The 17,472-nt window shown below is 40.8% G+C and overlaps 1 protein-coding gene and 1 pseudogene across 1 annotated transcript; both read left to right on the top strand.

Moving 5' to 3' along the window:
- Positions 1-520: 520 nt before the first annotated feature.
- On the top strand, positions 521-4,536 carry LOC127642699 (delta-like protein C). Its single transcript, XM_052125226.1, has 5 exons — positions 521-762; positions 873-1,112; positions 2,913-2,973; positions 3,104-3,361; positions 3,825-4,536. The coding sequence occupies exons 1-5, from the start codon at positions 712-714 to the stop codon at positions 4,028-4,030; spliced, it is 816 nt and encodes a 271-aa protein (XP_051981186.1). The 5' UTR covers positions 521-711; the 3' UTR covers positions 4,031-4,536.
- Positions 4,537-5,440: 904 nt separating this feature from the next.
- On the top strand, positions 5,441-11,738 carry LOC127642697 (tripartite motif-containing protein 16-like protein; annotated as a pseudogene).
- The last annotated feature ends 5,734 nt before the right edge of the window (positions 11,739-17,472 follow it).

The following is a 17,472-nucleotide window of genomic DNA, read 5'->3' as shown; positions in this document are numbered from 1 at the left end:
CTTATGAGTCTTCACGGCCTCTCTCAACTCCTGAAGCTTCTGTCTTTCCTGTATTTTTTGCTGAAACTTTCTGTGAATGTCCCCAAACTGTTTCTGTAATAGTAACAGACAGTGACTTTTGTGGTTGTCTATCACACACTTAATGCAAATACACTCTCTTTTATCTGGTTTAGTGTTTAAGAGCTGTACAGATTTAGTTTGCACTCAACTATCTCACAGTTATTGCTGTAAACTGCAGTGAATAAAAACCATAGGTGCGAGCATGATGAACATTCCTAAATTTAGGAGCCATTTACAGTAAATGCATTGGTTTCATGTCTGTGTATTACTAAATGTCATGTGACTAAAGGGAATCAATTGGGGTTAAAGACACCTGTGTTGGTAAGCGTTTTTGGGGGAGGAGTGAGTTAGGGGCACATATTTTTTGTTGACTTAACAAGTCACTCCCACTTTAGAGCCCCCCTCCCATTTAAACCCCAAACGCTCTCTGCTCTCCACAAAACTTAACTGGTGGGTCCAAGGTCACATCATTCTGGAAATGTTTTTATTAGCTTTGTGAGCTACAAATAAGCCAATATTGAGCTATTTATATTAGTTTATTGTACTCCATTGCCTTTTAATTCCTATATCTCTTTTCAACAAATAGTTGAAAACATTCCTATGAGATTGTTACAGTCTGATATTGTTCGATAACAGACAAGAAGATAGATAATGGCTCAGTTTTTATCAACATGCTTCTTTATTTTGATATCAATGCAACTGGTGAGTATTTCTCATTTAAATGTAAAGTGTTTCTTTGACTTCTAGGAAGTCAGTTGTATACTGCTATATCCTGATATAGTGTTCTGATATATAGCATCTTATTTCAATAGGCTGATTCGTCCGGTGTGTTTGAGTTGAAAGTGCATTCTTTCACAAACACTGGCAGTGTGTGTGAACAGTCCAGAGACTGTCAGATTTTTTTCCGTGTTTGCCTGAACTACTCCCTGGATGTCACATTTATTACACTGCTGTGTAATAATGGCACAGTACAGATAGGAACATTTGACGCAGACCAGAGCTTCATCTCCAGCAGTGCGCCAATAACGGTACCTTTTAAATTCAAGTGGCCAGTAAGTATCTCAAGATGAGTCTCTTAAGTATACATTTTTTTAATTGACTTCTTAATGTTTTTATCTATAGTCTCAGATATGCCAACACACCATCCACAGTTCGGTCACTCAGTCTTTTGCACACAAAACTGGAAGGCAGATCCTTGATATAGCTGGCATTATGCAACTTACTGGAATGAAGGCACACAAGTAGTTTTTAGTGCATTAAGCCCTTTACATGTACATTAGGTCATTTAACAGACAATATGAAGTCCTTAATTTAGTACTTAAGTCCTTTTTGAAACAAAGTCCTGTTTACAAGGTACCAGGATAACTGTAATTTTGAGGAAAATAAACTAATAACTGGATTTGTCAAAGTTTGTCTGGTTTGTGACATCAGATCTTTGAAAGATTCTCAGTGTTTTTCTTGAGGGACTAAGTAGTAAGATATTCATGAGCACAACTGAGTGGTTCTTGGCCTGAATACGATGAAATATGGACCAGACCTGCCATGAGCCAAAGGTCTAGCTTCAAGATTTTAGCATTTATACATATGTAAAGGTATCAATGGAAAGGAGGAGGCGAGAACCGGCTTGACAATGTAAATAATGATTTGATATAAAACTTAAACAAAAGACAAACACACACATGATGGACATGTCCGTAAACAATCTCTCTCTCCCACACGATCCTCTGCAGTCGACCCTTATCCCTCACGGAAGCTTGATTAGCCTAATACGGGACCGGGTGTGTAGGATCACGACCCGGCCCCGCCCTCCACCCTGCCACATTCCTCCCTCGTTCTCTCAGGCTGGGGAGCCCCCAGCATGACGTACACCCCCCCCCTTTCCCTGGGGGAGGGCGTGCCCTAAGCCCCGTCTGCCGGCAGGTCATCCCCGTCTACCTGGACGAGGGAGGGGACAAGGGGAGGGAAACAGAAATAATTAAACTGGGGGTACTTCCTGTAACAGTATAGTACCCCCCCAAAAAAACACTGTAAAATTTAAAAGAGAGGGAAAAGGCCAACTCAGAGCGGCAGTGAGGGAGAGCGTGGAGAGAGGTATGAAAAAAAAAACTCTTACTCGTCGGTTCTCCGATACACTGTCACATGGTCCTCAAGCACTCCTCCACCCTCTCAGGCGGATGACAGCCGCTTCTCCCCGGGCAGACCGGAGTCAGACTCATGACCCCCGGCAGTCAGAACGCCCCTCCGTGTTCTCGGCGACTCGTGGGGACACTCCTCCGCCCCTGGCAGCGGCCCTACCTCTCCAGGCGGTCGGGGAACACTTCCCTCCTCCACTTGCGGACGGCGGTCTTGCTCTGACCCCTCCGCGTTTCTGGGGGATGGAAGGGCTCTCCTCCGCCCCTGGCAGTGGCTCCATCGCTCCAGGCGGTCGGGGAGTCCAGTCCCCATTCGCCTCGCAGACGGTGGCCGTTCACAGCGTCCGGGCAGTCGGTCTACTCCCTCCCTGGCAGCGGCGCTCCCCTGGGTGGACGGCAGTGTCGAGGACTCCGCGACGGGCGTCCCTCCTCCTTCCCGGGTTTCGGCACCAGTGTAAAGGAGGAGGCGAGAACCGGCTTGACAATGTAAATAATGATTTAATATAAAACTTAAACAAAAGACAAACACACACATGACGGACATGTCCTTAAACGATCTCTCTCTCCCGCACGATCCGCTGCAGTCGACCCTTATCCCTCACGGAGGCTTGATTAGCCTAATACGGGACCGGGTGTGTAGGATCACGACCCGGCCCCGCCCTCCGCCCTGCCACAACATATTACACGTAACAGACTTCAAATAAATTGCTGTAATTACAGGGAAATATCTCATTGATAATTGAAGCATGGAATGAAGAGTCTTCCTCTGACCAGTCAACAGGTATGTCCCATTATGTTTGCCCCTGCTGTTTCTGTTTTCCAAAATGGAGTTTTAGTACATAAGGATAATCTGTACATTTTATTTTAAGACCAAATTACAGTATAAATAAAATGCTTTTGACTGATTTCAGAGAATTGGTACAGGATGATTAGCCACTTCACCACCAATAAAAGACTGGCTGTGTCCAAGGGATGGTCCCACGATGTGCACCGCGGGGAGAAAAGTGAACTGCGCTATTCATACCGTGTAGTGTGTGATGAGTTCTATCATGGCGATAACTGCTCTGATTTCTGCCGTCCACGTAATGATCCCTTTGCTCACTTCAACTGTGATGCCAATGGCAATAGAGTTTGCTTGGCTGAATGGAAAGGCGAATATTGCGCAGAGCGTAAGTGATCTTTGTACATTAATGCTGATATGTTACTTATATGCTCCATATGTTTATATATTATCTGCATTTTTGAGCAAGAGTATTTAGTACTGAATAGTAGAGTGCCACAGTTAATTACAGTCGTGCTTTTATTCAGCACAAGTGATCTTGCTTTTACACAATTGTCCAACTGACAAGACAATATGAATATATATTGGCCAACTAAATTAATTGTAAACCAATATAGTGAAACATTCTGGTGCTGTTAAATGAAATGTCAACATTCTTGTCAGAAGCCCTAAATTATTAACTATTCTTGATTTTGTATGCATTTTATTCTCATGAACACTACCGGTTGTTTATGTATTGTGCTGTGTAAAGAGCCTAGTGCTCTCAAAGAGATGGGTGTGATTCCTAAGAAGGTTGTGTTATGATGTGCGGCCAATAAACTGTTCTCCTATATCGTTCCTTTTTTTATCAGCTATCTGCTCGTCTGGCTGTAACGAGGATCACGGCTATTGTGAGGCCCCTGGTGAGTGCAAGTGCCGCTTGGGCTGGCAGGGGCCCCTCTGTGATGAGTGTGTCAAACACCCGGAGTGCTTACATGGCACCTGCAGTCAACCTTGGCAGTGCAGTTGCAAGGAGGGATGGGGTGGCCTGTTCTGCGATCGGAATCTGAATGCCTGAATTCTTGGTTAAGCATTGTCCCTGTAATGGGCTTATACAAGGAAGCACATTTTCGAAGTACAAATGATTTCTTTCTCTTTGGACTATGGTTTAATTTGAGTATTTATGGAAAGTAAAAAATTGTCAGAAGAAATGTCTTAATGGTGGTGGTTACATTTTAGTTCATTAGGCCATGGAAATATGGCAACAGACTGCAAGCAGTACTACTAATTAAACACAACAATGTTTAAAATGGATTCATTTTGAATCCAATCAGTTCCTTAAAAGTTAGTCATATAAAATGAGTAACTGCAAATGGAACATCTGGAAAAATAAAGAAATGTTAAGCAATGTGTTAAACTAATATTGTGTTAATTGATAACACCCAACATGTTTATGAATAGTAATATATAAATTAATTTAATATATAACACAAACAAGTTACAATTATTGGTAAGATTATTAATGAGTGAGAGTAATTATCTCATGTATTAACACAGACTTCAAAGTTGAAGAACTTTTGTCAATAAAAGACTTAAACATTACTGTCTAATAATATTAGACCGAGTGAACACACTTTTTTTTATTACTCCAACAAAATTGTTGTATATGCTGCCCTTTTTTTTTGCCCAAACGGTGTACTTGTGTGTCAGTCCTTTTATATGTACAAGCAAATTGCTACATTTTAAACACACAAAAAAGAAAGAAGTAAAATAAATCAAATATTCCCATTTCCTAAACATTCCGGAAACTTAAATTGCTTTGTTAGGCAATTGTGAACTTCATAAGAGGTAACAAACCATAATATATTGTTCTTACATAATCCCACTTTTAAAACAGCAGTTCACATTTGAGGGACAGGACTTCAAGCTCCCAGCTCCAAAAAAACATGTTTCTAAAACACATACGTAAAACCCAAAAATGAAAAGTCTGTACATGTACTCATTCTCATGTTGTTCCAAACCCTATGACTTACATAAAACAATATGTTAGGAAGAATGATAGCCTTAGTCACCATTAACTTTCATTGTATGGAAAAGAAGATGCAAAGAATGTGAATGGTGACAAAGACTAACATGACATCTCCTTTTGTGTTCCGTAGAACAAAAACCGTGAATGCAGGGTTGACGTTGAGATTTTTGGGCTAATTAGCCCCTTAAACTGCATGAGATCCTAGAGATTTAGTAAGTTGGTCAAAACAAGAAAGCTGTAGTTAAACATGAGAACACAATCAAGTCTTAAGACTTCTCTTGATAACAATTCCAGTATTCTTTATACTGCCTTTGGAACAATCTTACAGACACGCCTGTTTTGCACATGTCTTTCAAACACAGAACCAGGAAACTATTTCAGCTCTTCATTTCAGGTAAAACGAAGCTTAAGTGCTGTCAAACTGCTGTATACTTTCTATTTGTGTGTATATTCAGTAAAATGGCAGAAGCCAGTATTTTATTGGCTCAGAACCAGTTCAGCTGTTCAATTTGTCTGGATCTACTGCAGGATGCAGTGTCCATTCCATGTGGACACAGTTACTGTATGAGCTGTATTACAGACTGCTGGAATAAGGATGATGAGAAGGGAGTTTACAGCTGCCCTCAGTGCAGACAGACCTTCACTACAAGACCTGCTTTAAATAAGAATGTGGTGTTCACTGAAATGGTGGAGAAACTGAAGAAGACGAGAATCCAGATTGCTCAACCTGCTCCCAGTTACGCTGGACCTGAAGACGTGGAGTGTGACGTCTGCACTGGGAGAAAATACAAAGCTGTCAAGTTGTGTCTGACATGTCTTGAGTCTTACTGTCAAACTCACTTTGAACATCATGAGGAATTTCACTCCGGTAGAGCGACACAAAGTGACTGATTCCACTCATAGACTCCATCAGATAATCTGCACAAAACATGCTAAACTGCTGGAAATCTACTGTCGAACTGACCAGCAATGTGTTTGTTATCTGTGTACAATGGATGAACATAGAAATCATGACACTGTAGCAGCTGTGGTAGAGAGGACAGAGAAACAGGTATGACCTAAACACAGACACTGGTGTGCTAATGCTAAAACTTTACAGTAATGCATACAGTAAATGTTTACTCGTGCATTTAATAAACTTAAATAATAATATAAATAACAAAATATAGCCACAAGTGGCAATTATCAGAAGCCAAGCGGTCATGTGCCATATTCACTGTAGCACCATATTTGATTTTTTGACGGGGATGAAAAGGAGACTGTGAGGCAAGTTGAACGTCTTGGTTACTGTCGTAACCTTTGTTCCCTAATAGAGGGAACGAGACGTTGTGTCGATGTAGTGACACTAGGGGTCACTCTTGAGAGCCCCGAATACCTCTATTCTTTTGAGAAAAGGCCAATGAGAATTGGCAAGTGGAATTTGCATGCCACGCACTTGGACATACAGGAATGCCCACTCTCATTCAGGTTTCCACTCTCATTCAGGTTTCCACTCTCATTCAGGTTTTGTGCTGTGGAGCCGAGACAATGTCCGGCCATTTCAGCGGCTAGTACAGCATTGTGGCAAGAGGGACACATTGTCTCGTTCCCTCCATCAGGGAATGGAGGTTACGACAGTAACCAAGACGATTCCCTTCTGTCACTAACTCGACGTTGTTTCGATGTAGTGATGCTAGAGTTCCCTATAGAAAAACGCCACAACAGCTGCTGGAATAAGGATGATCAGAAGGGAGTTTACAGCTGCCCTCAGTGCAGACAGACCTTCACTACAAGACCTGCTTTAAATAAGAATGTGGTGTTCACTGAAATGGTGGAGAAACTGAAGAAGACAGTCTCCAGATTGTGTAAGGTCCGTTTCAGAACTTGCAGGTCCAAGATTGGCCGCAACCCACCGCCTTTCTTTGGTACAATGAAGTAAGGGCTGTAGAACCCTTCCCCCATCTTTGCTGGAGGTACAGGCTCTATCGCACCCTTGCGAAGAAGGGTCGTGATCTCCGCACGCAGGGTGGCGGCTTTCTCGCCCTGCACTCAAGTGAAGTGGACAACACTGAAACGGAGGCTGGCGCATGGCGAACTGAATCGCGTTGAGTAGATATTGATCAATGAATCAAATTGCATTCTGCCAATTACGTTTTATCGCTAATATCTTTGTGAAAATTTGACGTATCAAAATGATTTTGATAACTTTGTGTCAAGAGGGTCTGTAGATGATGTATACCGATTTTCGTGTAAATCGAACAAACGGCCAAGGAGGAGTTCGGGAAGATATTTTTTCTCAGAAGGATCGAAATAGCGGAAATATACAGTGAGGAAAATAAGTATTTCAACACCCTGCTATTTTGCAAGTTCTCCCACTTGGAAATCATGGAGGGGTCTGAAATTGCCATCGTAGGTGCATGTCCACTGTGAGAGACATAATATAAAAAAAAATCCAGAAATCACAATGTATGATTTTTTAACTATTTATTTGTATGATACAGCTGCAAATAAGTATTTGAACACCTGTCTATCAGCTAGAATTCTGACCCTCAAAGACCTGTTAGTCTGCCTTTAAAATGTCCACCTCCACTCCATTTATTATCCTAAATTAGATGCACCTCTTTGAGGTCGTTAGCTGCATAAAGACACCTGTCCACCCCATACAATCAGTAAGAATCCAACTACTAACATGGCCAAGACCAAAGAGCTGTCCAAAGACACTAGAGACAAAATTGTACACCTCCACGAGGCTGGAAAGGGCTACGGGGAAATTGCCAAGCAGCTTGGTGAAAAAAGGTCCACTGTTGGAGCAATCATTAGAAAATGGAAGAAGCTAAACATGACTGTCAATCTCCCTCGGACTGGGGCTCCATGCAAGATCTCACCTCGTGGGGTCTCAATGATCCTAAGAAAGGTGAGAAATCAGCCCAGAACTACACGGGAGGAGCTGGTCAATGACCTGAAAAGAGCTGGGACCACCGTTTCCAAGGTTACTGTTGGTAATACACTAAGACGTCATGGTTTGAAATCATGCATGGCACGGAAGGTTCCTCTGCTTAAACCAGCACATGTCAAGGCCCGTCTTAAGTTTGCCAATGACCATTTGGATGATCCAGAGGAGTCATGGGAGAAAGTCATGAGGTCAGATGAGACCAAAATAGAACTTTTTGGTCATAATTCCACTAACCGTGTTTGGAGGAAGAAGAATGATGAGTACCATCCCAAGAACACCATCCCTACTGTGAAGCATGGGGGTGGTAGCATCATGCTTTGGGGGTGTTTTTCTGCACATGGGACAGGGCTGACTGCACTGTATTAAGGAGAGGATGACTGGGGCCATGTATTGCGAGATTTTGGGGAACAACCTCCTTCCCTCAGTTAGAGCATTGAAGATGGGTCGAGGCTGGGTCTTCCAACATGACAATGACCGAAGCACACAGCCAGGATAACCAAGGAGTGGCTCTGTAAGAAGCATATCAAGGTTCTGGCGTGGCCTAGCCAGTCTCCAGACCTAAACCCAATAGAGAATCTTTGGAGGGAGCTCAAACTCCGTGTTTCTCAGCGACAGCCCAGAAACCTGACTGATCTAGAGAAGATCTGTGTGGAGGAGTGGGCCAAAATCCCTCCTGCAGTGTGTGCAAACCTGGTGAAAAACTACAGGAAACGTTTAATTGCAAACAAAGGCTACTGTACCAAATATTAACATTGATTTTCTCAGGTGTTCAAATACTTATTTGCAGCTGTATCATACAAATAAATAGTTAAAAAATCATACATTGTGATTTCTGGATTTTTTTTTTTTAGATTATGTCTCTCACAGTGGACATGCACCTACAATGACAGTTTCATACCCCTCCATGATTTCTAAGTGGGAGAACTTGCAAAATAGCAGGGTGTTCAAATACTTATTTTCCTCACTGTATATATATTTTTATTCTAGCCCTTACGGTTGCTGAGATATTAGCGAAAATACAACAATACTTCTTATAGCACCACCTAGTGTGTACAGACACCTGAGTATTTGGGGAGATTTGGGACCATCATGCCACATTTGGTGTCTCTAGGGCTTACGGTTATGCTGCCCATACACTTATAGGGCAGAAAAAGAATAATAATAAACAAGACAATCTTATCAAATGCAAAAGGGTTCCAGCAACTTTGGTGCTTGCCCCCCTAAATATATAAACAATTCCTCTGAGGAACAGATCCAGCTGTACAGGTTGTGATTTAAAATGACTATGATATAAAAATAAACTTCGCTATAAACAGTAACAATGTTTTTAAAGTGCACTAAGTAATTTTTGACAAGCACATTAGTGCTCTTGGACTGTTTAAAAGTTATATAATTTTCATACAGAGGATTTTGGGGGAGACACAGAGAACATTCCAGCAGAGAATCCAGCAGAGAGAAAAGGAGCTTCAGGAGCTGAAAGAGGCTATGAAGATTCACTAGGTGAGTTTGAGAAGAACAACTGAAAGAGCTGATTCAGACTGTTTTAACTCTCTTCATTCAGTCATTGAGGAGTCCAGTGCTGAGTGAATGGACTGATAGTAATGTTTCTCTCTATATGTGTAACAGCACTCTGCACAGGCAGCAGTGGAGGACAACAAGAGGATCTTTACTGAAATGATCCGCTCTATTGAGAGAAGATGCTCTGAGGTGACACAGCTGATCAGAGATCAGGAAAAGGCTGCAGTGAGTCGAGCTGAAGGACTCTTGGAGCGACTGGAACAGGAGATTGATGATCTGAAGAGGAGAGACACTGAGCTGGAGCAGCTTTCACACACAGATGATCACATTTATTTCCTCCAGGTAATAGAGAACTATGTGACAGGAATGTCTGTATGAGTGGTCATTAACAGTAGTAATGTCACTAGTGGACATTGTTTCCTAATTTTAGTTTCATTGTTTCCTTATAATAGTACACATTTTCTGAAACCATACGATGGTTTTGTGTCAGGAACAGGTCAAATATGTATGTTTTTTGTATAAAGCCACAGCTCTGAAATTTGGTTCACACTTTTGCATGTTCAAAATAGATGCATTCATGATACACGTGAACATTTTCAATGAATGATGACAACTTAAATAGTTCATTATGGTTTATTTAATAATAATGGTATTAGTTATGTTATTTACTGTATAATCATTATTAATAATGATGCAGCGATTGTAGAATCACAACAAATGCTGTAAAAGTGCCTGATCAGGGCCTCTTTTACCAATAACGATTGATCTTAGCGTTTAAGAAAGTTTCCTACAAGAGATTATACGAACGTTTGTAATTTTTTTAAGTGCATTTCCCAAAAGGTGTCAGAGAGGAAGAAGAGATGAGGATAATGCACCAATATACTGTACGGATTTTCATGCATGGCAGCATGTTACTGACTTTTTTTCTCTCTGACTGTCATTTTTGCAGTTCTCTGCAACAATCATGCCTCCATTATGTTGTTACCAACTAGTCCACAGATAACTTTAATTGTTTACTTATTAATTAATCTGTTCATCCTATATTGACTAACCATTTTGTGCATTTATTATTATTATTATTAGTCTTGTCGGTTAAAATGAATAATAAAATAAAACACATGTATACTGATATTAAAATAGCATAAAGTGTAGCTATAAGTATTTCAATTGTATTAAGTGTAATTTTATTGAAATGTTTTGTTATTGATGATTTTCTGTAGAGTTTCAAGTCTTTATCTGCACCTCCTGAATCTACAAATGTACCCAGCATTACTGTCAGTTCTCTCCTCACTTTTGATGATGTGAGGAAATCTCTCTCTCAACTGAAAGACAAACTGGAGGATTTCTGCAGAGAAGAGAGTGAAAAGATATCCGGTAAAGGTAAAGCAGACATTTATTTACTTTCAGAGAGGAGTTCGACATAAGCATAGTTGAAATGATTACACACACATACACACACACACACAAACACACACACACACACACTAATTATGTCTGTTTATTTCCATAGTAACATACATTGAGATTATTTCCAATGAACCCAAGACCAGAGAGGAGTTCCTGCAGTGTAAGTTACTGTGAAAACACACAACAAACAACACAGACAAGCAGCAAAGTACCCAAAATACATTTTAGTGTAAATATGGATATAGTTTTTAGTCAAACTCAAGGTTTCATTCATAGTAACAAATAAAATCCAATTATAGATTATAGAAATAACATATTCCTATGAAAAGTTATTGTATTCTGTAGTGTTTATTTTGTGTGATTTGTAACATTTATTTTCCAGATTCTCATCAGTTCAAACTGGATTCAAACACAATGCACAAAAATCTCTGTCTGTCTGAGGGGAACAGAGTGGTTACTAACACTGTCCTACAGCAGTATCCTGATCATCCAGACAGATTTAATCATTGGTGTCAGGTGTTGTGTAGAGAGAGTGCATGTGGACGCTGTTATTGGGAGCTTGACTGGAATGGTACAGTGGGTATATCAGTGTCATATAAGAGTATCAGCAGGAAGGGAGGAGGTAAAGAGTGTAAATTTGGATGTAATGATCAGTCCTGGAGGCTACTTTGCTCTTCCTACATGTGCTCATTTAGGCACAATAACAAATTTATTGAACTCCCGGTAGTGTCCAGATCCTCTAGAATAGGAGTGTATGTGGATCACAGTGCAGGAATTCTGTCTTTCTACAGCGTCTCTGACACAATGACCCTCATCCACAGAGAACAGACCACATTCACTCAGCCACTCTATCCTGGGTTTTGGGTTTGTAAGTCAACAGTGAAACTGTGTCATCAATAAATCATGTACTCTCTCTTAGAAAAAATCATAAAAAGAATGTTAAATAAAGTACTGTAGGACCACCTGTGGTTTCACTGTGTGACAGCTGACCAGCTTTTAGGCATTGCGTTCAGTAAAGGAAATTGATGCTTTGGTTTAATAGCTCTTGTGCAGCAAACATGCTCAAATGAGTAAAATGTCAACCTCAGCGGAGGATTTGACACGTACGTTCAGATTTGGGTTTTTTTGGGGTGTTGTCCTGCTTAAGCAACTTTTCTGAAGTTTTGTGTTAAAGGCATAGTTCACACAAAAATGAACACATTCTGTCACATTTACTCATCCTAAAGTTGTTTTAAACCTGCATTACTTTTTTCTCTCCCATGGAACACAAATGGAAATGGCCTCAGTCACCGTTCACTTGTATTGTATGGGGAAAAAATGGAATGAAACTGGATAGTGACCAAGGGTTACATTCTGCCTAACATCCCTTTTGGGGTTTGAAATGACATTTAGAGTGAGTAAATGATGACAGAATTTTCAGTTTTGGGTGAACCATCCCTTTAACTGGACATTTTTAGCTCTGAGTCTGTTTGAAGGCCTTGTATAATTGTATTGTTTTAACAATTAAACTCAGATGGATTATCAGCTGAATGTGCCTTATTTCAGGCTTAGATATTTACCGTTTGTAACTTGATTTACACTATGAGGTGTTACGGCACTATGAGAAATGAACTCATATACCTACTATCTATTACGTTTTTGAAGGTGTTTTATCTATTCATAAACAAAAATGGATTTCCCACAGAAGAAATTATGAAGAGTGGGGCAACCAGGGCCGGATACACAGGCAATGCTGAGTTTTTTCTAAATGTGATGGCTTGAAATTTTAGCAATAAAACAGCTGTGTCATTTCTGCAAGCATAATTTGTCAAGTCAATTTTATTTGTATAGTGCCTTTCACAACACACATCATTTCAAAGTAGCTTTACAGAAGATCAGGCATTAACAGATGATACAACTGTAATGTCTCTAATGTCGACGAGTCATCATTGTGTAATTACATAAAATACGATTCTGAATTGTGTTTAAAAATAAGTAATTAAATAATAATTGTATTTATAACCCCAGTGAGCAAGCTGAAGGCGACTGTGGCAAGGAACACAAAACTCCATAAGATGTTGGTTAATGGAGAAACCAGACTCACTTTGAGGGCCAGTTCCCCTCTGACTAACATCATGAATATAATGCCAATATTACTTATGTATAGCGCAAGTCAAGTGCAATTTGTAAGCTAGACTATTACTACAATTCTTAAATGATCCTAAGAAAATGTCTCAATGTTTTATAATCTTTTATTATTCATAATTTGATCTCAGTATTATACATGTGACCCTGTGACCTCTCTCTGTATTTAATCTATAAATATTGTTGCTGTTCTTTATTTGGTCTGACATCGAGGGATGTTTCTTGAAATTTTACAGTACAATTACAGATTCGAAAATGAATACATAAAAAAAACTTCTAGCATGTACAATTGATATTTGTAGACATGGTCTTGATTTGACATCAATAAAGTGTTAAAATGTCAATTTTAATTAGTGGTGCTTGCAAAGCATCACTATTGTAATCTCACATACTTATTTTTCTTATTAGTGGTGCTTGCAAAGCATCACTATTGTAATCTCACATACTTATTAGTGGTGCTTGCAAAGCATCACTATTGTAATCTCACATACTTATTATTAGTGGTGCTTGCAAAGCATCACTATTGTAATCTCACATACTTATTTTTCTTATTAGTGGTGCTTGCAAAGCATCACTATTGTAATCTCACATACTTATTAGTGGTGCTTGCAAAGCATCACTATTGTAATCTCACATACTTATTATACTTTTTATTTTTAGTGGTGCTTGCAAAGCATCACTATTGTAATCTCACATACTTATTTTTATTTTTATACTTTTTATTATTCTATCTCCAGTACAAAACTTCGGCACCTAACTCGTCCCGCTACCGTTTGGCGTAGACCCACGAATGAGGTGTCAAATCGAGCGACCTATTGAGGACACGTGTGCTATGACTTTTATAAGCGATCGGAGTACGGTAATTGCCCCAGGGGCAAAAAAGCGGCCGAAAAATCCCATAGACTTAACATTGCGACAAACTTTGACGCGTCACAGCTCGAGCGAGGATTTCGAGAAAGCGTGTGATTTGCCACATTTGAAGAGGCTGGCAGGCTCTGTAAGAGCATACCTCAAAATGGGGTAAAAGTTGCACCCCTGGGGGGCAGGAGCTGCCCAAAAATGCCCCAATTGACTTACAATGGTGTAGGGCCGGCCCATGAAATGAAATGGCATTGGGATTTGTATTCAACATAGCTCTGGATCACAGTGTCATAGAGACAATGGGGCGGGCTCATTTTACTCAGACGACCAATCAGTATCTCAGGATCATTTTGAATCTATCAAGCCACGCCCTAGCAACAATTTAGAGCACCTTAGCAACAAGTCCCATAGACTTCTAATGAAAGACATCAAAGGGATATCTCCGGATAGAAGTTTCATAGAAACACAAGGGTGGTCTCGCTTTCACTCGGGGCAGCAAACAGCCAATCATGAATCACCTCAACACTTCCTAGCCCCTCCCTAGCAACCATTGTCGAGCACCTTAGCAACCAAAATCCATAGAGGATATCTTCCATTCTGAATGTCACAGAGGCATGGGAGTTGGTTTATATCATTCATACTGACAAGCAGCCGTTGGAGATTAATGATTGGCAGCTGCCAAGCCACTCCCTAGCAACTAAACAGAGTACCCTAGCAACCCTTTAGCAGTAACTATATCTCTGCACCAGAAAATCAGAGAAACTTCTGGGTTGATTTATTTCAATCAGGATGGCAAAGAGACTTCATTAGTATCACTAAGGTAACTGCCTAGCAACCAGATGGGGTTACCCTAGCAACCGAGTAACAAATCACATATCTCTGCATCAGAAAAGCGTAGAGACTTCCGGGTTGACTTATTTCAATCAGGATGGCAAGGACACTTGATTACTATCACTATGATTACTGCCTAGCAACCAGATGGGGTTACCCTAGCAACCGAGTAACAAATCACATATCTCTGCACCAGAAAATAGTACTGACTTCGGGTTGATTTATTTCACTCAGGATGGCAAGGACACTTCATTACTATCACTATGGTAACTGCCTAGCAACCAGATGGGGTTACCCTAGCAACCGAGTAACAAATCACATATCTCTGCATCAGAAAAGCGTAGAGACTTCGGGTTGACTTATTTCAATCAGGATGGAAAGGAGACTTCATTAGTATCACTATGGTAACTGCCTAGCAACCAGATGGGCTTACCCTAGCAACCGAGTAACAAATCACATATCTCTGCATCACAAAAACATAGAGACTTCGGGTTGACTTATTTCAATCAGGATGGCAAGGACACTTGATTAGTATCACTATGGTAACTGCCTAGCAACCACATGGGGTTACCCTAGCAACCGAGTAACAAATCACATATCTCTGCACCAGAAAACAGTACAGATTTTTGGGTTGACTTATTTCACTCAGGATGGAAAGGAGCCATGTATTGTATTACCTTGCTAACTGCATAGCAACCACATGGGCTTACCCTAGCAACCTAGTAACAAATCACATATTTCTGCACCAGAAAATTATACAGACTTCTGGGTTGATTTATTTATGACCACAATTTCTGTTCTTTTCAAGCAGGCTATTTGATCGAGTTTTGCCACGGCAAGCACCACTCACATTTTCTTCAGGAAATGTACCTATCTAGTTATTTTTATTATATCTCTTAACAAAACTTCGGCACCTAACTCGTCCCGCACCGTTTGGCGTAGACCCACGAATGAGGTATCAAATCGAGCGGCCTATTGAGGACACGTGTGCTATGACTTTTATAAGCGATCGAGGTGCGGTATTTGCCCCAGGGGCAAAAAGCGGCCAAAAATCCCATAGACTTAACATTGAGACAAACTTTGGCGTCACAGCTCCAAGCGAGGATTTCAGTAGAAATGTGTGATTTGCCACATTTGAAGAGGCTGGCAGGCTCTGTAAGAGCATACCTCAATATGGGGTAAAAGTTGCACCCCTGGGGGCAGGAGCTGCCCAAAAATGCCCCAATTGACTTATAATGGTGTAGGACGGCCCATGAAATGAAAAGGCATAGGGATTTGTATTGAACATAGCTCTGGATCACAGTGTCATAGAGACGAGGGGGTGGGCTCATTTTACTCAGGCGACCAATCAGTCTCTCAGGATCATTGTGAAGCTATCAAGCCACGCCCTAGCAACCATTAAGAGCACCTTAGCAACAAGTCCCATAGACTTCTATTCAAACATATCAAAGGGATATCTCCGGATAGAAGTGTCATAGAAACACAAGGGTGGTCTCGTTTGACTCGGGACAGCAAACAGCCAATCATGCATCAAATCAACACTTCCTAGCCCCTCCCTAGCAACCATTGTCGAGCACCTTAACAACCAAAATCCATAGAGGGATATCTTCCATTCTGAATGTCACAGAGGCATGGGAGTTGGTTTATATCATTCATACTGACAAGCAGCCTTTGGAGATTCATGATTGGCAGCTGCCAAGCTACTCCCTAGCAACTACACAGAGTACCCTAGCAACCGTTTAGCAGTAACTATATCTCTGCACCAGAAAATCAGAGAGACTTCTGGGTTGATTTATTTCAATCAGGATGGCAAGGAGACTTGATTAGTATCACTATGGTAACTGCCTAGCAACCAGATGGGGTTACCCTAGCAACCGAGTAACAAATCACATATCTCTGCATCAGAAAAGCGTAGAGACTTCGGGTTGACTTATTTCAATCAGGATGGAAAGGACACTTCATTAGTATCACTATGGTAACTTCCTAGCAACCAGATGGGCTTACCCTAGCAACCGAGTAACAAATCACATATCTCTGCATCACAAAAACATAGAGACTTCCGGGTTGACTTATTTCAATCAGGCTGGCAAGGACACTTCATTAGTATCACTATGGTAACTGCCTAGCAACCAGATGGGGTTACCCTAGCAACCGAGTAACAAATCACATATCTCAGCACCACAAAATAGTACAGACCTCTGGGTTGATTTATTTCATTCAGGATGGCAAGGACACTTTATTACTATCACTATGGTAACTGCCTAGCAACCAGATGGGGTTACCCTAGCAACCAAGTAACAAATCACATATCTCTGCACCAGAAAATATCACAGACCTCTGGGTTGATTTATTTCACTCAGGATGGCAAGGACACTTGATTACTATCACTATGGTAACTGCCTGGCAACCACATGGGGTTACCCTAGCAACCGAGTAACAAATCACATATCTCTGCACTAGAAAACAGTAGAGACTTCGGGTTGACTTATTTTACTCAGGATGGCAAGGAGACTTCATTAGTATCACTATGGTAACTGCCTAGCAACCATATGGGGTTACCCTAGCAACCAAGTAACAAATCACATATCTCTGCATCAGAAAAGCGTAGATACTTCTGGGTTGGTTTATTTCAATCAGGATGGCAAAGACACTTGATTATGATCACTATGGTAACTGCCTAGCAACAAGGAGGGGTTACCCTAGCAACCGAGTAACAAATCACATATCTCTGCACCAGAAAATTGAAGAGAATTCTGGGTTGATTTATTTTAATCAGGATGGCCACGAGACTTGATTAGTATCACTATGGTAACTGCCT

This window comes from Xyrauchen texanus, unplaced genomic scaffold (genome assembly GCF_025860055.1).
Source record: "Xyrauchen texanus isolate HMW12.3.18 unplaced genomic scaffold, RBS_HiC_50CHRs HiC_scaffold_721, whole genome shotgun sequence".
Lineage (NCBI taxonomy): Eukaryota > Metazoa > Chordata > Actinopteri > Cypriniformes > Catostomidae > Xyrauchen > Xyrauchen texanus.
The sequence above is the reverse complement of the archived record's forward strand: the minus strand, read 5'-3'. Positions and strand labels throughout refer to the sequence as shown.